We start from the raw sequence: 16,608 nt of genomic DNA, 5'->3' as shown, positions 1-16,608 counted from the left end.
GCAGCTGCAGAAGAAAGTGCTCTGCGCTTGTGCTAGCTATCTTGGGAAGGCCTAGCACTTTCAAGAGAAGAAGGCTGGAGGGCCTCCTTGAAGAGGATCATGTGCAGCTGCATTTCCCTGTCTCTCCAGGCCCGTGCGGTAACCTTTGAACAATGCAGGCACTTCTGTGGAACATGGCCTTCTCCGAGACAGCGAATATATTTGGAATGGCCATCTGAGGCCCGCCTCTGGAAAAATATCACTTCTTAAAACCGGCTGTGCTGGGCTTGATTATCAGTTTCTTTAAAATGCAAATAAGTCCACTTAGATAAGAATAAGGAGTCCCTTCACTCCACAGAAGTCTGTCAAGAAGGCTTAACTGAAAACAACTGTTAACTTGGTAGCTTTAAGTACTTAAACTTAAGAACATGAAGAGTAACGCTTAAAAACTTCTAAAACTTTAAAACTACAACTTTAACTATAAGAGTCTCTATCTCAGGTCTTGAACAAGGAGAAAAGGAGAAGAAATAAGTTGAACAGTGGTAAAGGCTGAGGAGAAGTTAAATGCTCCCTCTGCAGCTGCTGGCGGTTGAAAGAAACTGGCTGAGACCGGATCATGCACGTGACAGAAAGAGCACAAAATGGCATGGCGGAGCCTGCGCGGTGTAGCCGAAAACAGCTCTCAAGATCTCTGAGCTGCAGCGCCAGGGCAAGCCTGACACCTAGGCTATGTCTACACTAGCTCAAAACTTTGAAATGGCCATTTTGAAGTTTACTAATGAAGCGCTGAAATACATATTCAGCGCCTCGTTAGAATGCCGGAAGCCACGGCACTTCGAAATTGGCGCAGCTTGCCACCATGCGGCTCATCCAAATGGGGCTCCTTTTTGAAAGGACCCCAGCAACTTCGAAATCCCCTTATTCCTAACAACAGATAGGAGTAAGGGGATTTTGAAGTTGCCGGGGTCCTTTCAAAAAGGAGTCCCAACTGGACGAGCCGCGTCGTGGCCAGCCATGTCAATTTTGAAGTGCCACAGCTGCCAGCATTCTAATGAGGCGCTGAATACGTATTTTAGCACTTCATTAGTAAACTTCAAAATGGCCATTTGCATGGCCATTGCAAAGTTTTGGGCTAGTGTAGACACGGCCCTAAGGTGGAGCACCCATGGGAACACTCAAAGAAGAATTATAATTTTTTGGTCGCATCCCCCTCTCCCAAACCAAGTGACTGAACGCTCTGCTTAGGTCAGTCAGGGAGTGGAGGTAGTGCTCCCTCCACACCCCTGCCATGCAAAGCTGATACAAGCTCCCTCACCCAAACTAGAAGTCAAATTACCAGCATGCCTATTACCCAGACCTGCCTACTACTCCCAGTGGCCCAAATCCAGAGCTATGGTGCCCCACAAGGCTAATGTACCAAGTTGTGTTACACCCCCATCCAGCTATAACTCATAGCCCCAAGTCCACCCTCACTCGGCCTTAGAATTTTTATAGCATATTGCGGGGAAGAGGATTCAGAAGGAAAATGACTGAGAATCTCTGATTTACACCACTTGAGTACTGTGAGGACAAAATTTTTATATATTAATTTGTCTTATAGCAGTGTAGTGCCACCATAGTTAAGGTTGCTCTGTATATGTGAATCTAAACTCTGTTACTATATCAAAATGTTTTTAGATCCAGTTTATACAGTAAATACATTCCCAGCAGACAGCTACCAGTGAACTAAAAACAGATGCAGTAGCATTTTGTGACCTAACTTCTACATATAACTTCTAGGGATGTAAAAACCTGTCTAATGATTTAACCAGTGAAACACTAGATTTAACCAATTAACCATTAAACAGGTGTGTATGTGTAGGTGGGGGGAAGGGGGAGATCTAAGGAGGCTGGAGCACTCCCCACCTGCAGCTGCCCTTCAAGACTGGAGCAACCCAATCCTTGCACCAGGTTGGGGCCTGCTCCAGCTCCTACCACTTAGCCATTAACATCCCTAATTCCTTTTAAAAAAAATTCAGAGATAGATGGAAGTTACAAGTTCAACTGAATTTATTTGCTAAGTTGGTCCATACTGCTTACACACAGATTGCAAACTAAGACAAAAAAACCCAGCACTTTGAATGTGATCTAAAACTACTGCTAGCAAATGGCTGGCTGCAAACATTAAATAATTACAAGAGGTTGTGCCAACATGTATGCACCAAAAATGTGCATAGTGAAACAACCTGAAACAAAACCAGTGCCTATGTGAACAAATAAGAGTGACTTCACCAAAAATTTATTTCAAATAAAAAGAAATCATAATTCAAATATTAATAAAATATATCAGACAGTAACCAACAAGAAAAATGAAAGAAAAAAATTGCTGGAAACCACCATGGTTTGGTATGTTTAAACTGCTGACATCTTATAGGTACCTGGACTTTAAGCATGCGATAGCGTACAAACCTCCTGCCTTCCAAGTCAGTTTAGCTTATAAAGTGTGCAAGAGGCTTATACAATGCTCTTTTGCATTAACTGCAATTTGAATAAAAATATTAAAAAACTGAACACAAGACTACGATTACAAGTTTGTATTGTGGTAATACTAGTGCCCCCACATCCCTAAACACTGGACATAAACATAACAAAAAGAAAGAAGATCTTGGGGACAGAGTCTAAGTACAAGATGATCTGGCCATAGTAACCTTGCAACAAGACCCACCCAGTTGTGTGGAACAAAACTGACTTCAGTGTGGCTTTGTGGAGGCACAAAGATCATCTGACCTGACTACAACATTGAGGCCCTACAATTGCTGCTGAGATGTCACCTGAATTTTTATTCGGATTCACTTTAACCTCCACAGTAGTGCTAAATATTAAAGTTCTTTCAATAGATAGCATGCTTACCAAACCAGCCCAAAAAAGAAAGAATAAAATCAACCAGAGTACATCTGTACATCTTCTATAAAGTAGAGGTCTCCATTCTCTTTGTCCAGAAATCCCATCTACGGAAACCTAAAATGAAACATAAATATTAAGTGCAGTTAAAGATAGCTTCAAGATCTGAACAGCACTGAAAGAGTAACTTAGCATGCACACGTCAGATGTTTGTTAATTTGTGTAATTTTAAAAACACAATGTATATAGTGCACGATACTACTATATTAAGTAACCTAATTGTCCTCCAAATCATGAGTGCAGGGAAACTGGGGCACATTCAGCTAAACAGTAGCTATTCACTGACCCTAACATCTGGAGACCCCACACCAGCACAAGATCTTGTTCACTGAGTACTAGCATGTGACTCTTCTGGGCAAAGAACAACAGTCAAACAACTGTGAACTAGCCCCTTCCCGCCTCCGTTTCGTAAGTGTTGTGCCCCGGACAGAACGGGCAACTTGGCCGCTTCTTACCCCTTTGGATTCAAGTGTCAAATCAGTCAGGTTAGGCCTGTGGCAACAGGAGGGACCTGAATTAGGGCCAGCCTTTGAGCTCCCTCGCTGCGGCGCCCATGGAGTCACTCTGGACAGCCAGGGCTGTAGCAGCGCGCACCAAGCTCTCCTCCTGACAGGCCTTTCCCGTTTCTCGCTGCTGGCGAGGAGGTGAGAGCGCTGGGGGGCGAAGCCACCCCAAGACCCTGAGGTCCCGAGGGCCGCCGCAGAGCCAAGCGAGGCAGCGCGTGCACGGAGTAAGCGAGTCCCATCCTCGCTCCTCACGAGCGGGAGCTTCTGCCTCTGCCACAGTCGCCTGAGGGGAGGCCGGCGTGGAGGTGGCGCTCCCCCGACAAGTCAGGGGGCGACACTTTCCCTCCCGCGGCCGCGCAGCCGACAGCTCCTCCACGGGGCTGCAGCCGGTCGCGAAGCCCAGGCCCCCGGGGCGTCCCGCCGAGGCGCTGGGTTCCCGCCGCCGCTGCCGTCCTACCTGATACTCGCCCCAGCAGCACGCCATGCTCCGGGCCCCGCCGTGCCGTGCACAGCCCGGCTCGGTCCGCCCGCCCGCAGCGGTGCAGGAAGTGCAGAGCCCAGCAGCCCGCCTGCAACTCCCTCCCGCGGCGGTGGTGTGGGACGCAGGTACGGCCCCTTCCCCCGCTCCGAGCCCGGGGCGGGGCGGGGCGGGGCGGGGCGGGCCCGGCAGGGCCTCGCCTCGAGCAGGGCCGCTGCCGGACCCACCCCCAGCCGGGCCGTTCGCGCGCGCACCTACCCCGGGGCCCCGTGTCAGAGCCGAGCTGCACAGGTGCCGAGCCCCCGCGGGGCGGGAACGCGGCCATGGGCGGCCAGCGCTGACTCCCCTGGCGCGCGGTGTGAGTGGCGCAGGAGGTCCAGCTGCACCAGGACCCCGGTACAGCCGCGCGTGCTCCTCTGGGAGCGGCGCTCACTCAAAGATGAGAGGGGTGTTACATTGGGGTACTTACACCGGTCCAAAGGACCTCTCCAGCCCGGTCTACATGGTGGTGTTGAATCCGGTTAGAAACGATAGAGCAGTGCAACCTCTTACCGCGGATCAAAACAAACCTAGAATTTATAAATTCTTCTGTAGCAGCACTACCGCATCTGCACAAGGGGGAGGTGTGTGTGCGTGCTGGCTTCAGTATAACAGAACTCTTTCACTATAATGGTTTCTAAAGTCACTTACACCGTACAGATACATCACTGTAAAAGCTGTCTTTGGACAAGCCTAGTTTAAAGCAGGCTTATATTAGTTTAGCTTTCCTTAGTAAACTTTCAGGCAAAACTAAACCAAAATAAGTCACTTTTCAGCTGAAATAAGTGTCAACACAGGAGTTTGCACGAATGGTTTAACTAAGCAGTTTAAAGAGGTAGAAGTTGATATGTAGAACTAGACAAGACAGCTTGGTACTCTGGGTGCATTGGGACGACCTCTGTTTTGAAGTCAGACGGGGCATGACTATTTTCATGTGCATGTTTGTTTAAAAGGCATAGAAAATTGATTTGTCAGTTTTCATATGTTTCTCTATGTCTGCCCGAAAGTGGTGGTATGGCCAGGTGTAAAAGATTTCTGAAAATCAGTTAAATTTTAAAATGAAAAATCACTGAAGAATTATTCTTTTCTTCATTTCACTGCATTTTTGCAGTTATGGGGAGTAGTGCAGCACCCTCAGTAAGAGCGGTTCATGACCTGTTCTTCCATTAAGCCAAACCCAGTCATGTCCCTCCTTAGGCTGTCTCTGCTATCATCCTCTTACTCAGGCTGACATTGGCTATGTTTGCACTATTTTCTTTGGCACTGTAACATCTGTTTGTCTTCTGCAATATTTTTTGATTGTAGCCAATCCCATACTGATTTCACATCCTTCTTTTCTTCTAACTTCTTCACTTGCCTTAAAGTCATTCCCCTTTAAACTTTCCATCTGTTGAACAACTTTCATCTCTATCACCTCCTGCCTTTGGATGTTTGTTTCATTTACTGCAGCTACTCCCAGACCATACACTAATCTGTTAAAACATTGGTTTGGTAATTTTTTACTTTGGTACCAAATGTAAACAAACTTAACTCCAGAAAAAAAAATTATACAGATGACATCGTTCAACTGACAGACTTTTCTGAATTAATGATACTATGTGCTATCATGAAGAATTGGTGAAGTTGACTTGTACAGAATAAGTGCCATAAAGATGAAATCTTGGAAGAAGGACAATAGACAAAGTGATAAAATGCAGTAGTAGTGAAGTCATAGAAGGGAATCTTATGTGTACCTAGAAACCTTGATTAATGCTGACAAGTCTATCAAGGAAATAGTTAAAGAGATTTACTTCACCTACCAGTGCTGCATGGAAACTGACAAATTTATGGACAGATGAAAATATTTAAGGATAAGATTATGAAATGAACTTGCTTTCTGGTGAGAAGTCAGCCCCACACTGTACTATTCTCACATAAATGGAGTTTGTCCACTTGTTAAATAATATTCCTTTGTTTTACAATTTCCATTGGTATTACATGATAAAAGTATTCAGTTATTAAAATAAAATTGTACCTTTTGTCTGTAAAACTAGAACTAAATTTTATAACTGTATTGTTAGAGGGAAAGTGAGCAAGGAAGGGTATTTTCCAGATATTACAGTCAAATGCACATATGCACAGAACTACTAGGATAAGATTCAAGATTAAATAACTCAGGTAATGGGACTTGTATTGCCTAGCAACCTGTAACTAACCTGGGTCTCCTAATGAATAAATCCTTTTAACAACATAATGTAGTACCCTCAATAAAACATTTAAAGGCCTGATCCTGAAAACACCCATCCACATGAGGAGTCCCAGCAGCCTGATTAAAATTCAACTTAATTATATTCTGTCTACTCATATTATACTGCTATTGCTGTATTGTATTTTCTTACCACAGAACTCACACATCATCAGGGTCTTATGGGAACACAAACCAGCGCTTGTACAGAGGCACAGGTTGTTGCAAATAGCCAGGTTGTATAGCCTATTCCCCAGTTTGCAAAAGCAGATCTCACTAGTAATGGAACAAGAAAGATGTAAACAGGTCCTCAGAAAATCCCCTTTGCATTGTTTTGTCTATATAAGTATCAATATAATTGACAGATGTTCACAAAATAAACAACAGGAATAATAGCTAAGGAGTTAAGATATCCAGCCCCAATGAGATGGCTATCACTTTAACTGTTGCATAGCTATAATACCAAAGAACATGCCATTCAATATAGAGCCTGACTATTCATTTCTCATAAGAGAGAGACTGCTGCAACTGAGCTGATATCCACATGATACTGCATCATGTAAGTGGAGTCGGGATAAGCAGATTATGAAAGGAAATGAAAGGAAAGGAATGAAAGGAAAAATATGCCTATTTGAGAAGGAAAAGTGTGGGCAATTTCCCAAATCCTTTCAGAATAGCAAAGGAATATTTCACTTTTGCAAACCCTCAATAAATCAAATTACTTCTTTGATTAGTGAAAAGACATTGAGAAGAATCCTTTAAAAAATTTATTTAGCAAGGGAGGTTCACAGTCCAACCTTATCTCAACAGTGTCCAAATCCAGTGTCCAATTTGATATTCAAATATGACATTTCAGCATAGCCGTGTCTACACGTGCACGCTACTTCGAAGTAGCGGCACTAACTTCGAAATAGCGCCCGTCACGGCTACACGCGTCGGGCGCTATTTCGAAGTTAACTTCAACGTTAGGCGGCGAGACGTCGAAGTCACTATCCTCATCAGGAGATGGGGATAGCGCCCTACTTCGACGTTCAACGTCAAAGTAGGGACCGTGTAGTCATTGCACGTCCCGCAACATCGAAATAGTGGGGTCCACCATGGCAGCCATCAGCTGAGGGGTTGAGAGACGCTCTCTCTTGAGCCCCTGCGGGGCTCTATGGTCACCGTGGGCAGCAGCCCTTAGCCCAGGGCTTCTGGCTGCTGCTGCGGCAGCTGGGGATCCATGCTGCAGGCACAGGGTCTGCAACCAGTTGTCGGCTCTGTGTATCTTGTGTTGTTTAGTGCAACTATGTCTGGGAGGGGCCCTTTAAGGGAGCGGCTTGCTGTTGAGTCCACCCTGTGACCCTGTCTGCAGCTGTGCCTGGCACCCTTATTTCAATGTGTGCCACTTTGGCATGTAGACGTTCCCTCGCAGCGCCTATTTCGATGTGGTGCTGCGCAACGTCGAAGTTGAACATCGACGTTGCCAGCCCTGGAGGACGTGTAGACGTTATTCATCAAAATAGCCTATTTCGATGTCGCTACATCGAAATAAGCTATTTCGATGTAGGCTTCACGTGTAGACGTAGCCCGTATGTGAGAAATTAGCTCATTGCAGCATTCTGGACCAGTTTATGTTAAAAGTATGCTGATAAAGTTGCAGAGTTACAATTCAGTCTCAATATGATATGCTGTAGTAGTCCATGTGGTAACCATTAGAAATTGGAGGGCTGTTTACAGCAAGAAGCTTGTTATGTTATTTCAGTGCAAGTAACTAACCGGCTGCCTGATGGTTGGGTATTGGAAATGCAGTGCAGTTCTGGAGAGCTAACTTTGAATTAATTCACAATGATACTTCCCAAGGATTAATGGCTATATCTACACAAGAGGGTTTTCCCAACAGAACTGGGTTTTTTCTGGAAAAAACCATGGAGTGTCTACACGCAAAATGCGCTTTGTTGACAGACTGCCAACAAAACCCAGGACATCTGCCAGCAGCGTTGTGTGTCTCTGTGTTCAGGTATAACGCCTTTGTGAACAGTTTTCTGTCAACAAAAAAGGCATGTAAATGTTCCAGGGCCCCTTTTGTCATGAGAGGAGTCCTCCATGGCGCCAGCCAGCTGGAGCGGGGAGGTGCCCTCCCCACCACAATCAAAACTCTAAGATCTGGGCCTCTGGCTGCTTTTATAGGCACAGGGAGCCCTGGAAACCCTGTGCAGGAAGCTGAGGGCATGCGTGCAAGCTGGCAGCACATGTTCAGCACCACACCCCTGCAGCCACACCTCAGGGTGACAAAAAATAGCTGAGGCTGCCTAAGACCTCCTGGCCTCTTGTGGGACACTGGGGAGGGGACTCATGACCCATCCCAGGGGTCCAGAAATTGGTCCCTGTCATGGTCTAGCCTGGACCTGCTGGACCTCTGGGGTGCCGAGGCTGTGCTCCCCCCAGGGAAGAGCTGAACCATGCTGGGCTACGCCCATCTTGCCAGAGCCCTTGTGGAGTGTGGCTACCTGCCCACACCCTGGAGCAGGTGCAGGATGAGGTGAAGGAGCTCCTCCTGGGCTCTGCGCATGCCTCAGATGCCCAGAGGAGGTTGGGGGCAAGGACAGTCACCTGCCCCTATTATAAGGAGTTGGAGCAGCTCTTAGGGGACAACAATGGCACCCCATCTGCGAGACCCTGGACACCAGGGAGGATCCCCCCTCAACCCAATGCACACGGTGTCCCAGGACCCAGGAGCCCTGCTGGACCTGCTGCAGGAGTCACCCTCAGACCCCAAGTCCAGCCTGGGGACCCTAATGATAGCCCTGTACTCAGGCCTCTCCAGTCCCACGACATTGGCATGGCTCTCTCTGTATCTATTTGCAGCACTGTCTGGTGAGTACCCGACAGGTCGTGAACCCTGGGGTGGGGGTGCAGATGGGGTGTGCTGTGGGCCTCGCCAGGATGGCTTGGGAGGGAACCCATGCCATGGGCATGGGTCATGCACTCAAGTACATGGCAGAGCATCCTACCCCCACCCAGCAGGCAGCCCCCAGGCACGGGCACCAGCCCACTGCCAGTGCCACCGGTGGCCACACAAGCCCCAGGAACCTGGGAGCCCTGACACGACTGGGAACAGGCCAGCTGCAGATTTGATGGCATGCCAAACCCAGACATGCCACTGAGGAGCGTGACCATCTGCTGCCAGGGATGCCCACAGGTGACAGTCATCACCCGCCCCTGCGGACAGTGCTGCAGGCTGTGTGTATGTGGGCAGGGAGGCCCCAGGGAGGGCCTGGCTGGTGTTGGATCGCCCACCACCTGTGCGGGGACCCCACTGTGGCTGGCCAACCCTCTGGGCCACTAGCTCATTGGGCGAGGGAGGTGCAGTGGTCAACCTAGTCCCCATGACAGAAAATTAATATGGCTCCTGCACTCCAGAGGGACACAGGAGACTGAGGCTACGTCTACACTATAAGATAAATTTGAATTTATTAAAATTAGTTTTATAATGCTGTTTTTTCTAAATTCAAGTTTGAGTATCCTCACTTCCCACAGGCTCCCAACAAATTCGACACATTGCTTCAACATTGAAATCACCAAACATTGACTGTTGCAGCAGTGCATTATGGGAACCTATCCCATAGTTCCCTCTGCCCGCATTCTGAGCCAGGAGCAGCAGCTTGGGGGACCCAGGAAACTGACAGCGCAGCAGCCCTGGTCAATGTTCTGGCTCCCACTAGTACTGTAATTCCTCCATTTAATGAAGTAAAAGGACTGTCCCTTTTTCCCCATAGTCTGGTAAATGTGAGGGTTTACTCCCCTTCCCCACAGGTTTCCCCACCTCTGATAATAAGCTGTGCTTTTATCTCTCTAAAGCCGTGTCTACAGCTGCGTCTACACGTGCACGCTACTTCGAAGTAGCGGCACCAACTTCGACGTTAGGCGGCAAGACGTCGAAGTTGCTAACCTCATGAGGAGATAGGAATAGCGCCCTACTTCGACGTTCAACGTCGAAGTAGGGAACGTGTAGACGATCCGCGTCCCGCAACGTCGAAATTGCTGGGTCCTCCATGGCGGCCATCAGCTGGGGGGTTGAGAGATGCTCTCTCTCCAGCCCCTGCGGGGCTCTATGGTCACCGTGGGCAGCAGCCCTTAGCCCAGGGCTTCTGGCTGCTTCTGCGGCAGCTGGGGATCTATGCTGCAGGCACAAGGTCTGCAACCAGTTGTCAGCTCTGTGTATCTTGTGTTGTTTAGTGCAACTGTGTCTGGGAGGGGCCCTTTAAGGGAGCGGCTGGCTGTTGAGTCCGCCCTGTGACCCTGTCTGCAGCTGTGCCTGGCATCCCTATTTCGATGTGTGCTACTTTGACGTGTAGACGTTCCCTCGCAGCGCCTATTTCGATGTTGGGCTGAGCAACGTCGAAGTTGAACATCGACGTTGCCGGCCCTGGAGGACGTGTAGATGTTATTCATCGAAATAGACTATTTCGATGTCGCAACATCGAAATAAGCTATTTCGATGTTGGCTGCATGTGTAGACGTAGCCTACATGTGCACGCTACTTCGAAGTAGCAGCACTAACTTCAAAATAGCGCCCGTCACGGCTACACGTGTAGGGCGCTATTTTGATGTTAACATCGATGTTAGGCGGCGAGACGTCGAAGCCGCTAACCCCATGAAGGGATAGGAATAGCGCCCTACTTCGACGTTCAATGTCGAAGGAGGGACCGTGTAGTCGTTGCGCGTCCCACAACATCGAAATTGCGGGGTCCTCCAAGGCGGCCATCAGCTGAGGGGTTGAGAGACGCTCTCTACAGCCCCTCAGCTCAATGGTGGCCGCGTGGAGCGGCCCCTTAAAGGTCCCTGCCCCCTCCCTTTCTGTGCAGGAAGCTGAGAGAGCGTGCAGGCAGCAGCAGTAACACGCGGCCAGCCTGCATGCTCTTCAGCAGCCCCAAGAACCCCCCAGTGCACCGATGGCTGCCCGGCAGCCACCCCAGCGCCCCCAGGGGACCCCCCCCAAGGGGAGCCAGGGCAACCAGGCTGGCAGCCAGGCCGGCAAGCGGCAGCGGGGCCCCTCCTGGACGGAGGCCGAGCTTCGGGACCTGCTGTGGCTCTGGAGCGAGGAGGAGGTGCTCCAGGTAATGGGGAGCAAGAGGCGGAACGCGGATGCGTTCGCTCGGCTGGCCGAGGGCCTGGCCGCCCGGGGTCACCCTGCCCGCACTCCGAACCATGTCCGGAGTAAAGTCAAAGAGCTGCGGCAGGGTTACGCCCAGGCCCGGGATGCGGCCAGCCGATCTGGGGCCGCCCCCATCACTTGCCCCTTTTACAGGGAGCTCAGGGCCATCCTGGGCCCCCGGCACACCTCCTCCCCTCCGGCCACTCTTGACACCTCGGCTGAGGAGCCCCAGCAGGCCCCGGAGGCGGAGTCCGCCCCGGAGGTAAGCCCCGCACCCCGGGGGCGCCCCCGGAGCCCACCCCCAGGGCATCGCAGCAGGAGGAGGAGGAGGGGGACTCCTCCTCCGCTGAGACGGGGCTGCACATCCTCCTCCCATCCCGGAGCAGCAGCCGGGCGTCTGCCCCCCGGGTGACCCCGGACTGTGGGAGTGGACCTACAGGTATGTACCCCCCCCGGTGTACAGCCCTGGGGTTGAGGAGCGGGGGTAATAGCTATGTGGCCAGGGCCCTCCACATGCCCAGATGGCCATGGCCCCAAGGACAACAGTGCCATGTCCCTCACAGGAGTGCATCAGCCCCTGCCCCTCTCCCACAGCACGACAGTGCCATGCCCCATCCCCGGGGCAGGGGGGAGCGGAACCTCTAGGGTCCCCCGGGAGTAGGGGGTGGGACACCCTGCAGCAGCAGCAGCAGCAGCAGCCGCAGCAGCATGTGATGGAGTGGGGGGAGTGCGAAAGCGAGACTCAGGCTAGATATGAGCAACAAGCTGAATAGCTGCCAGGGGCAAAGGATGATCCTGGGGCTACAACTGGCAGGTGACACCTCTGCCCTGAACAAAGAGGAGGGAGGAGCCGAGCTGGCTTTGAATGGGGGCGCCGCAGGTAGAGGCTAGGGGAAGGGAGAGCTGGAAGGCAGCCAGCCTGAGGAGGGGGAAAGCTACACCCCAGAGGGGCACCCCTTGGGGTCTTCTCCCCAGGACGGGTTGGAAGGACTGTCTCTGACTGCTGTACTGTCACTCCTGGGAGAAACTGGGCATCTGTGGCCTAAGAAACCTCTCCTGTCAGACCCTGCTGAGTGAAGTAAGAGTCGCTCCCGCCAGGGGACGGGGTGCAGTGCAGGGGGACCCATGAACCCCATCACAGCAGCATCTCCCGGGAACGGGGATGGGGAACCTGCAGCACAGGGGTGGGGGGACAAGGGCCATGGCTCAGGGCCCACACTAACGCCTGTCTCCACTCTTCTTCCCCCCGTCCTGTGTTCCGCAGCTGCACCATCGGAAGGACCGGAGAGCACTGGCGAGGCTTCAGTGGTCCCGGAAACCCCTCTGGGGCCATCGCTCCAGGCAAGCCCCTCGGCGGAGGACCAACCGGCCCCACGGTGGGCAAGACAGCGGACCCAGCAATACCACATGCCGGCGATGGACCCCCAGCTGCTGGCCATCCATCGTCGGCAGCTGGGGGTCACGGAGCAGCGTCTGCGGGTGGAGCAACGCCGCCTCCACCTCCAGGAGCGGGCACTGGCCTGGCGCCAAGAGGCATGGGGGGCCTACATGGATACGTTCAACCGCCTCGTGGACTACCTGGCCCCCCATGCCACGCCGGCCGCCGCTGTGCCCGCCCTGAGTGCTCCATCCACCGCGCCACCCGTTGCTCCGCTCGTCGCCGTGCCGGCCGCCGTCGCCCCGTCACCCGCCACCGAGGGCCGGACCGCCGAGGGACACCTGGGGCCAGCTGAGACTCGCCGGACATATCTTCCGGTCCGCCCGGCCCCCAGCCAGCCCCGGACAGGGCTGCGGACGAGGCGGGGCTCCCGGCCGCCCACCCCCAGTGCCAGACTATAGGGGTGTGGGGCCCAGGACGTGGCCCCCCCCTTGTATATAGTTTTGGGACTTATTTATTTGTGCCCCCCGTTTGCCCCATCCCCCGCCATGTAAATAGTTCTCCCCTTCCTTGTAATCCCTGGTTTTCTGTTTTTTGTACATATAATATATGCAAACTTTTTTATTATTCGCTTATATAATAGTTTAGTTAGAAGGTCTTGTATATAGTTTGTTGTTATTAGTTAAAAAAACAGTTCAGAGAAAACCAGTTTCATTTTACCAACAAGTGCATGCTTTTATTTGTCCAGGAAAAGTGGGGGTGGGGTGTGCTGTTGGGTGCTCCGTGGTGTGGGCGTAGGGGCAGGGAGTGTTGTGGAGGAAGGGGGGGAGGCAGTGGGGGGCCTGGCAGAGTTCACCCCGCAGCCTCATCGAAGTGGGCCCGCAGGGCCTCCCGGACCCGGGTCCCTTCGGGGTCCACCTGGCGACTGGGGGCAGCAGGTGGCTGGACGTCGGCCCTGCCGGCCTCCACAGCCCAGCCCTGAAAAAAGGCCTCCCCCTTGCTCTCCACCAGATTGTGTAGGGCACAGCAGGCACCCACAATCTGGGGGATGTTGTTGGGGCCCGCATCCAAGCGGGTCAGGAGACATCTCCAGCGCCCTTTGAGGCGGCCAAATGAGCCCTCCACCACCTGGCGCACGTGGTTCAGGCGCTGGTTGAAGCGCTCCTGGCTGGCAGAGAGATGGCCCGTGTACGGGTGCATGAGCCAGGGCCGGAGGGGGTATGCCGCATCTGCGATGACACAGAGGGGCATGGTGGTGTCCCCCACAGGGATCTCCCGCTGGGGGATGTAGGTCCCCGCCTCCAGCCGGCGGCACAGGCCCGAGTTCCGGAAAACCCGGGCGTCTTGGGTGCTGCCAGGCCAGCCCACATAAACGTCCTGGAAACGGCCCCGGCTGTCCACCAAGGCCTGGAGGACCACTGAGTGGTAGCCCTTGCGGTTTATGTAGCGTCCTCCACTGTGTTGCAGGGCGCGGATGGGGATGTGAGTCCCATCCAGAGCCCTGAAGCAATTGGGGAAGCCCAGTGTGGCAAAGCCCGCGATGGTGGCATCTGGGTCCCCCAGCCTCACGAGCCTGTGGAGGAGCATGGCGTTGATGGCGCGCATGACCTGCAGGGGAAGCACATGGGAGAGCACCAATGAGGGGTGAGCAGGGTGTGCATGGCCCTGCCCTGCCCGGGCCCCCCCTGCCCTCCCCTCCCCTGCCCTGCCCTGCCCCCCCGCATCGGTCCTCTTACCTCCATGAGGACAGCCCCGATGGTGGCCTTGCTGACGCCAAACTGCTGGCCTACGGATCGGTAGCTGTCTGGAGTGGCCAGCTTCCAGACAGCAATGCCGACCCATTTCTCCACTGGGAGGGCACGCCGCATGGCGGTGTCCTGGTGCCTGAGTGCGGGGGTGAGCCACTGGCACAGCTCCATAAATGTGTGCCAGCTCATCCTAAAATTCCTGAGCCAGCGGTCGTTGTCCCACTCCTCAAGCACCAGCCGCTCCCACCAGTCGTGGTGTGAGGTGGGGGGGGGTTGGGGTGCTGCACGGTTGGGGGTTGAGTCCTGCTCCCCTGCAGGCCACTCCTCCTCCGGTGTGGCAAGGAGGTGCTCAGCTGCCTCCCGCATGGCATGGATCAGGGCGAGCCCTGCTCCTGCAGGGAGGGCTGGGTGGACCTCTGGCTGCTGCTGCTGCTGCTGCTGCTGCTGCGGCTGCTGCTGCTGCTGCTTCTGCTGCTGCTGCTGGGGGTCCATGACTGCGTCGCCCAAGGTCTGTGTGCCTATGGCTCTTTAGACCACGTGCTGTGCAGGCTGAGTGTGTCTGGGAGGGGCCCTTTAAGGGAGCGGCTAGCTGTTGCCCCGGAAGCGCTAGTCCGCCCTGTGACCCTGTCTGCAGCTGTGTCTGGCATCCCTATTTCGATGTGTGCTACTTTGGCGTGTAGACGTTCCCTCGCAGCGCCTATTTCAATGTGGTGCTGCGCAATGTCGATGTTGACCATCGACGTTGCCAGCTGTGGAGGACATGTAGACGTTATTCATCGAAATAGCCTATTTCGATGTCTCCACATCGAAATAGGCTACTTTGAAGTAGGCTTCACGTGTAGACGTAGCTTAAAGGTGCATCTGTGTTAGAGCACAATGTCGAAGTCGTGGGCGCAATGTCGAAATAGCACATGCCTTGTGTACACGTGCCGCATGATACTTTGAAGTTGAAATCACGTTAGGCATGGAGATGTTGAAACCACTATCCCTATGAGAAGATGGGAATAGTGTCCTACTTCAACGCCTAACGTTGAAGTAGGACGTGTGTAGACAATCTGCTTCCTGCTACTTCAAAATAGCAGGGGTCCGCCATGGTGACAATCAGCTGGGATGCGGAGACGTGCAATCCAGCCCCTGCGGGGCTCTGTGATCTCTGCGCCCAGCAGCTCTTAAAGCTGCACGGACCCAGAAACCCTGCAGCAGGAAGCTGAGACTGTGCAGGCAGCAGCTGTGCCATGCACTGCTCCTGCATGGCCCAGAGGCAAGCCATGACAGCCAGACATCCCCCGAGCGCCCCCAGGGCTCCCCCTCTGGGCCATCCCATGTCTCCCAGGCCTCCACCCAGTGGGACAGGAAGCAGGGCCCCTCCTGGACTGACACCACTCTGTGACCTGTTGGGGCTCTGGGGTGAGGAGGAGGTGCTCCACGTAATGGGGAGAAAGCAACAGAACGTGGATGCATTCACCTGGCTGGCCGAGGGCCTGACCGCCCAGGGTCACCATGCCCACACTCCTCATACGGTGTTTCTCTTGTGCCTTTCAAGGCAGCACTAGAAACAAATAAGGGATCTCTGTAAAGGGAAAAAATGGAGAGTGATATGGCTGGTGAGAGGTCTGTTGTTGTGACCTGCATGTCATGTGCCATGTTTGTCTTCCTCCTGAACAATAGAAAGGATTTTCTATGTACCAAGTGCAAGCTGGTAGCCATTTTAGAAGAGAAGGTTAAGGACTTGTGGCACAAATATCAACCCTCAGGTCCATCAGAGAGGGTGAAGACTTTCTGGATAGAAGGCAACAGATAATACTGCAGGAACAGCAGGCTGCTCAAAACAAGGAGGAGAACTGGAAGCATGTAACCTACAGGAGGAGAAAACCAGTTCAAGTCTCTCCAATTCCAGCGGAGTTAAGTAACCGCTTTCAACCTCTCTCCACAGGTGATACAGCAGACATAATTGGGGCTAATACAATCCCTGTGAAGTATCTTAAAGAGTCCCCATGGTTTAGAAGGCATGGGATACGCAGTCCTAGGGATGGGAGTTCTATGACCACCACCCCAAAGAGAAAAAGACGAGTGGTGATAGTTGGGGACTCCCTCCTAAGAGGGACGGAGTCATCCATCTGCTGCCTGGACCTAGAATCCCGGCAAGTTTGCTGCTTGCCTGGAGCTAGAATTCAGGATA

At 52.7% G+C, this 16,608-nt stretch overlaps 1 protein-coding gene across 1 annotated transcript in view; it reads right to left on the bottom strand.

Moving 5' to 3' along the window:
- The window catches only part of SLC44A3 (solute carrier family 44 member 3), a 92,039-nt gene extending 88,048 nt beyond the window's left edge, over positions 1–3,991 (bottom strand). The window contains exons 1-2 of the mRNA XM_075002485.1: positions 3,883–3,991; positions 2,869–2,976 (exon numbers count right to left, since the gene is read on the bottom strand). Coding sequence (XP_074858586.1) covers positions 2,869–2,976; positions 3,883–3,909 — 135 coding nt within the window. The 5' untranslated portion in view covers positions 3,910–3,991. The remainder of the gene's footprint in view (positions 1–2,868; positions 2,977–3,882) is intronic.
- Positions 3,992–16,608: the final 12,617 nt, after the last annotated feature.

Source organism: Carettochelys insculpta, chromosome 9, assembly GCF_033958435.1.
Source record: "Carettochelys insculpta isolate YL-2023 chromosome 9, ASM3395843v1, whole genome shotgun sequence".
Lineage (NCBI taxonomy): Eukaryota > Metazoa > Chordata > Testudines > Carettochelyidae > Carettochelys > Carettochelys insculpta.
Note: the sequence above shows the minus strand (reverse complement) of the source record. Positions and strands in the feature narration are given on the sequence as shown.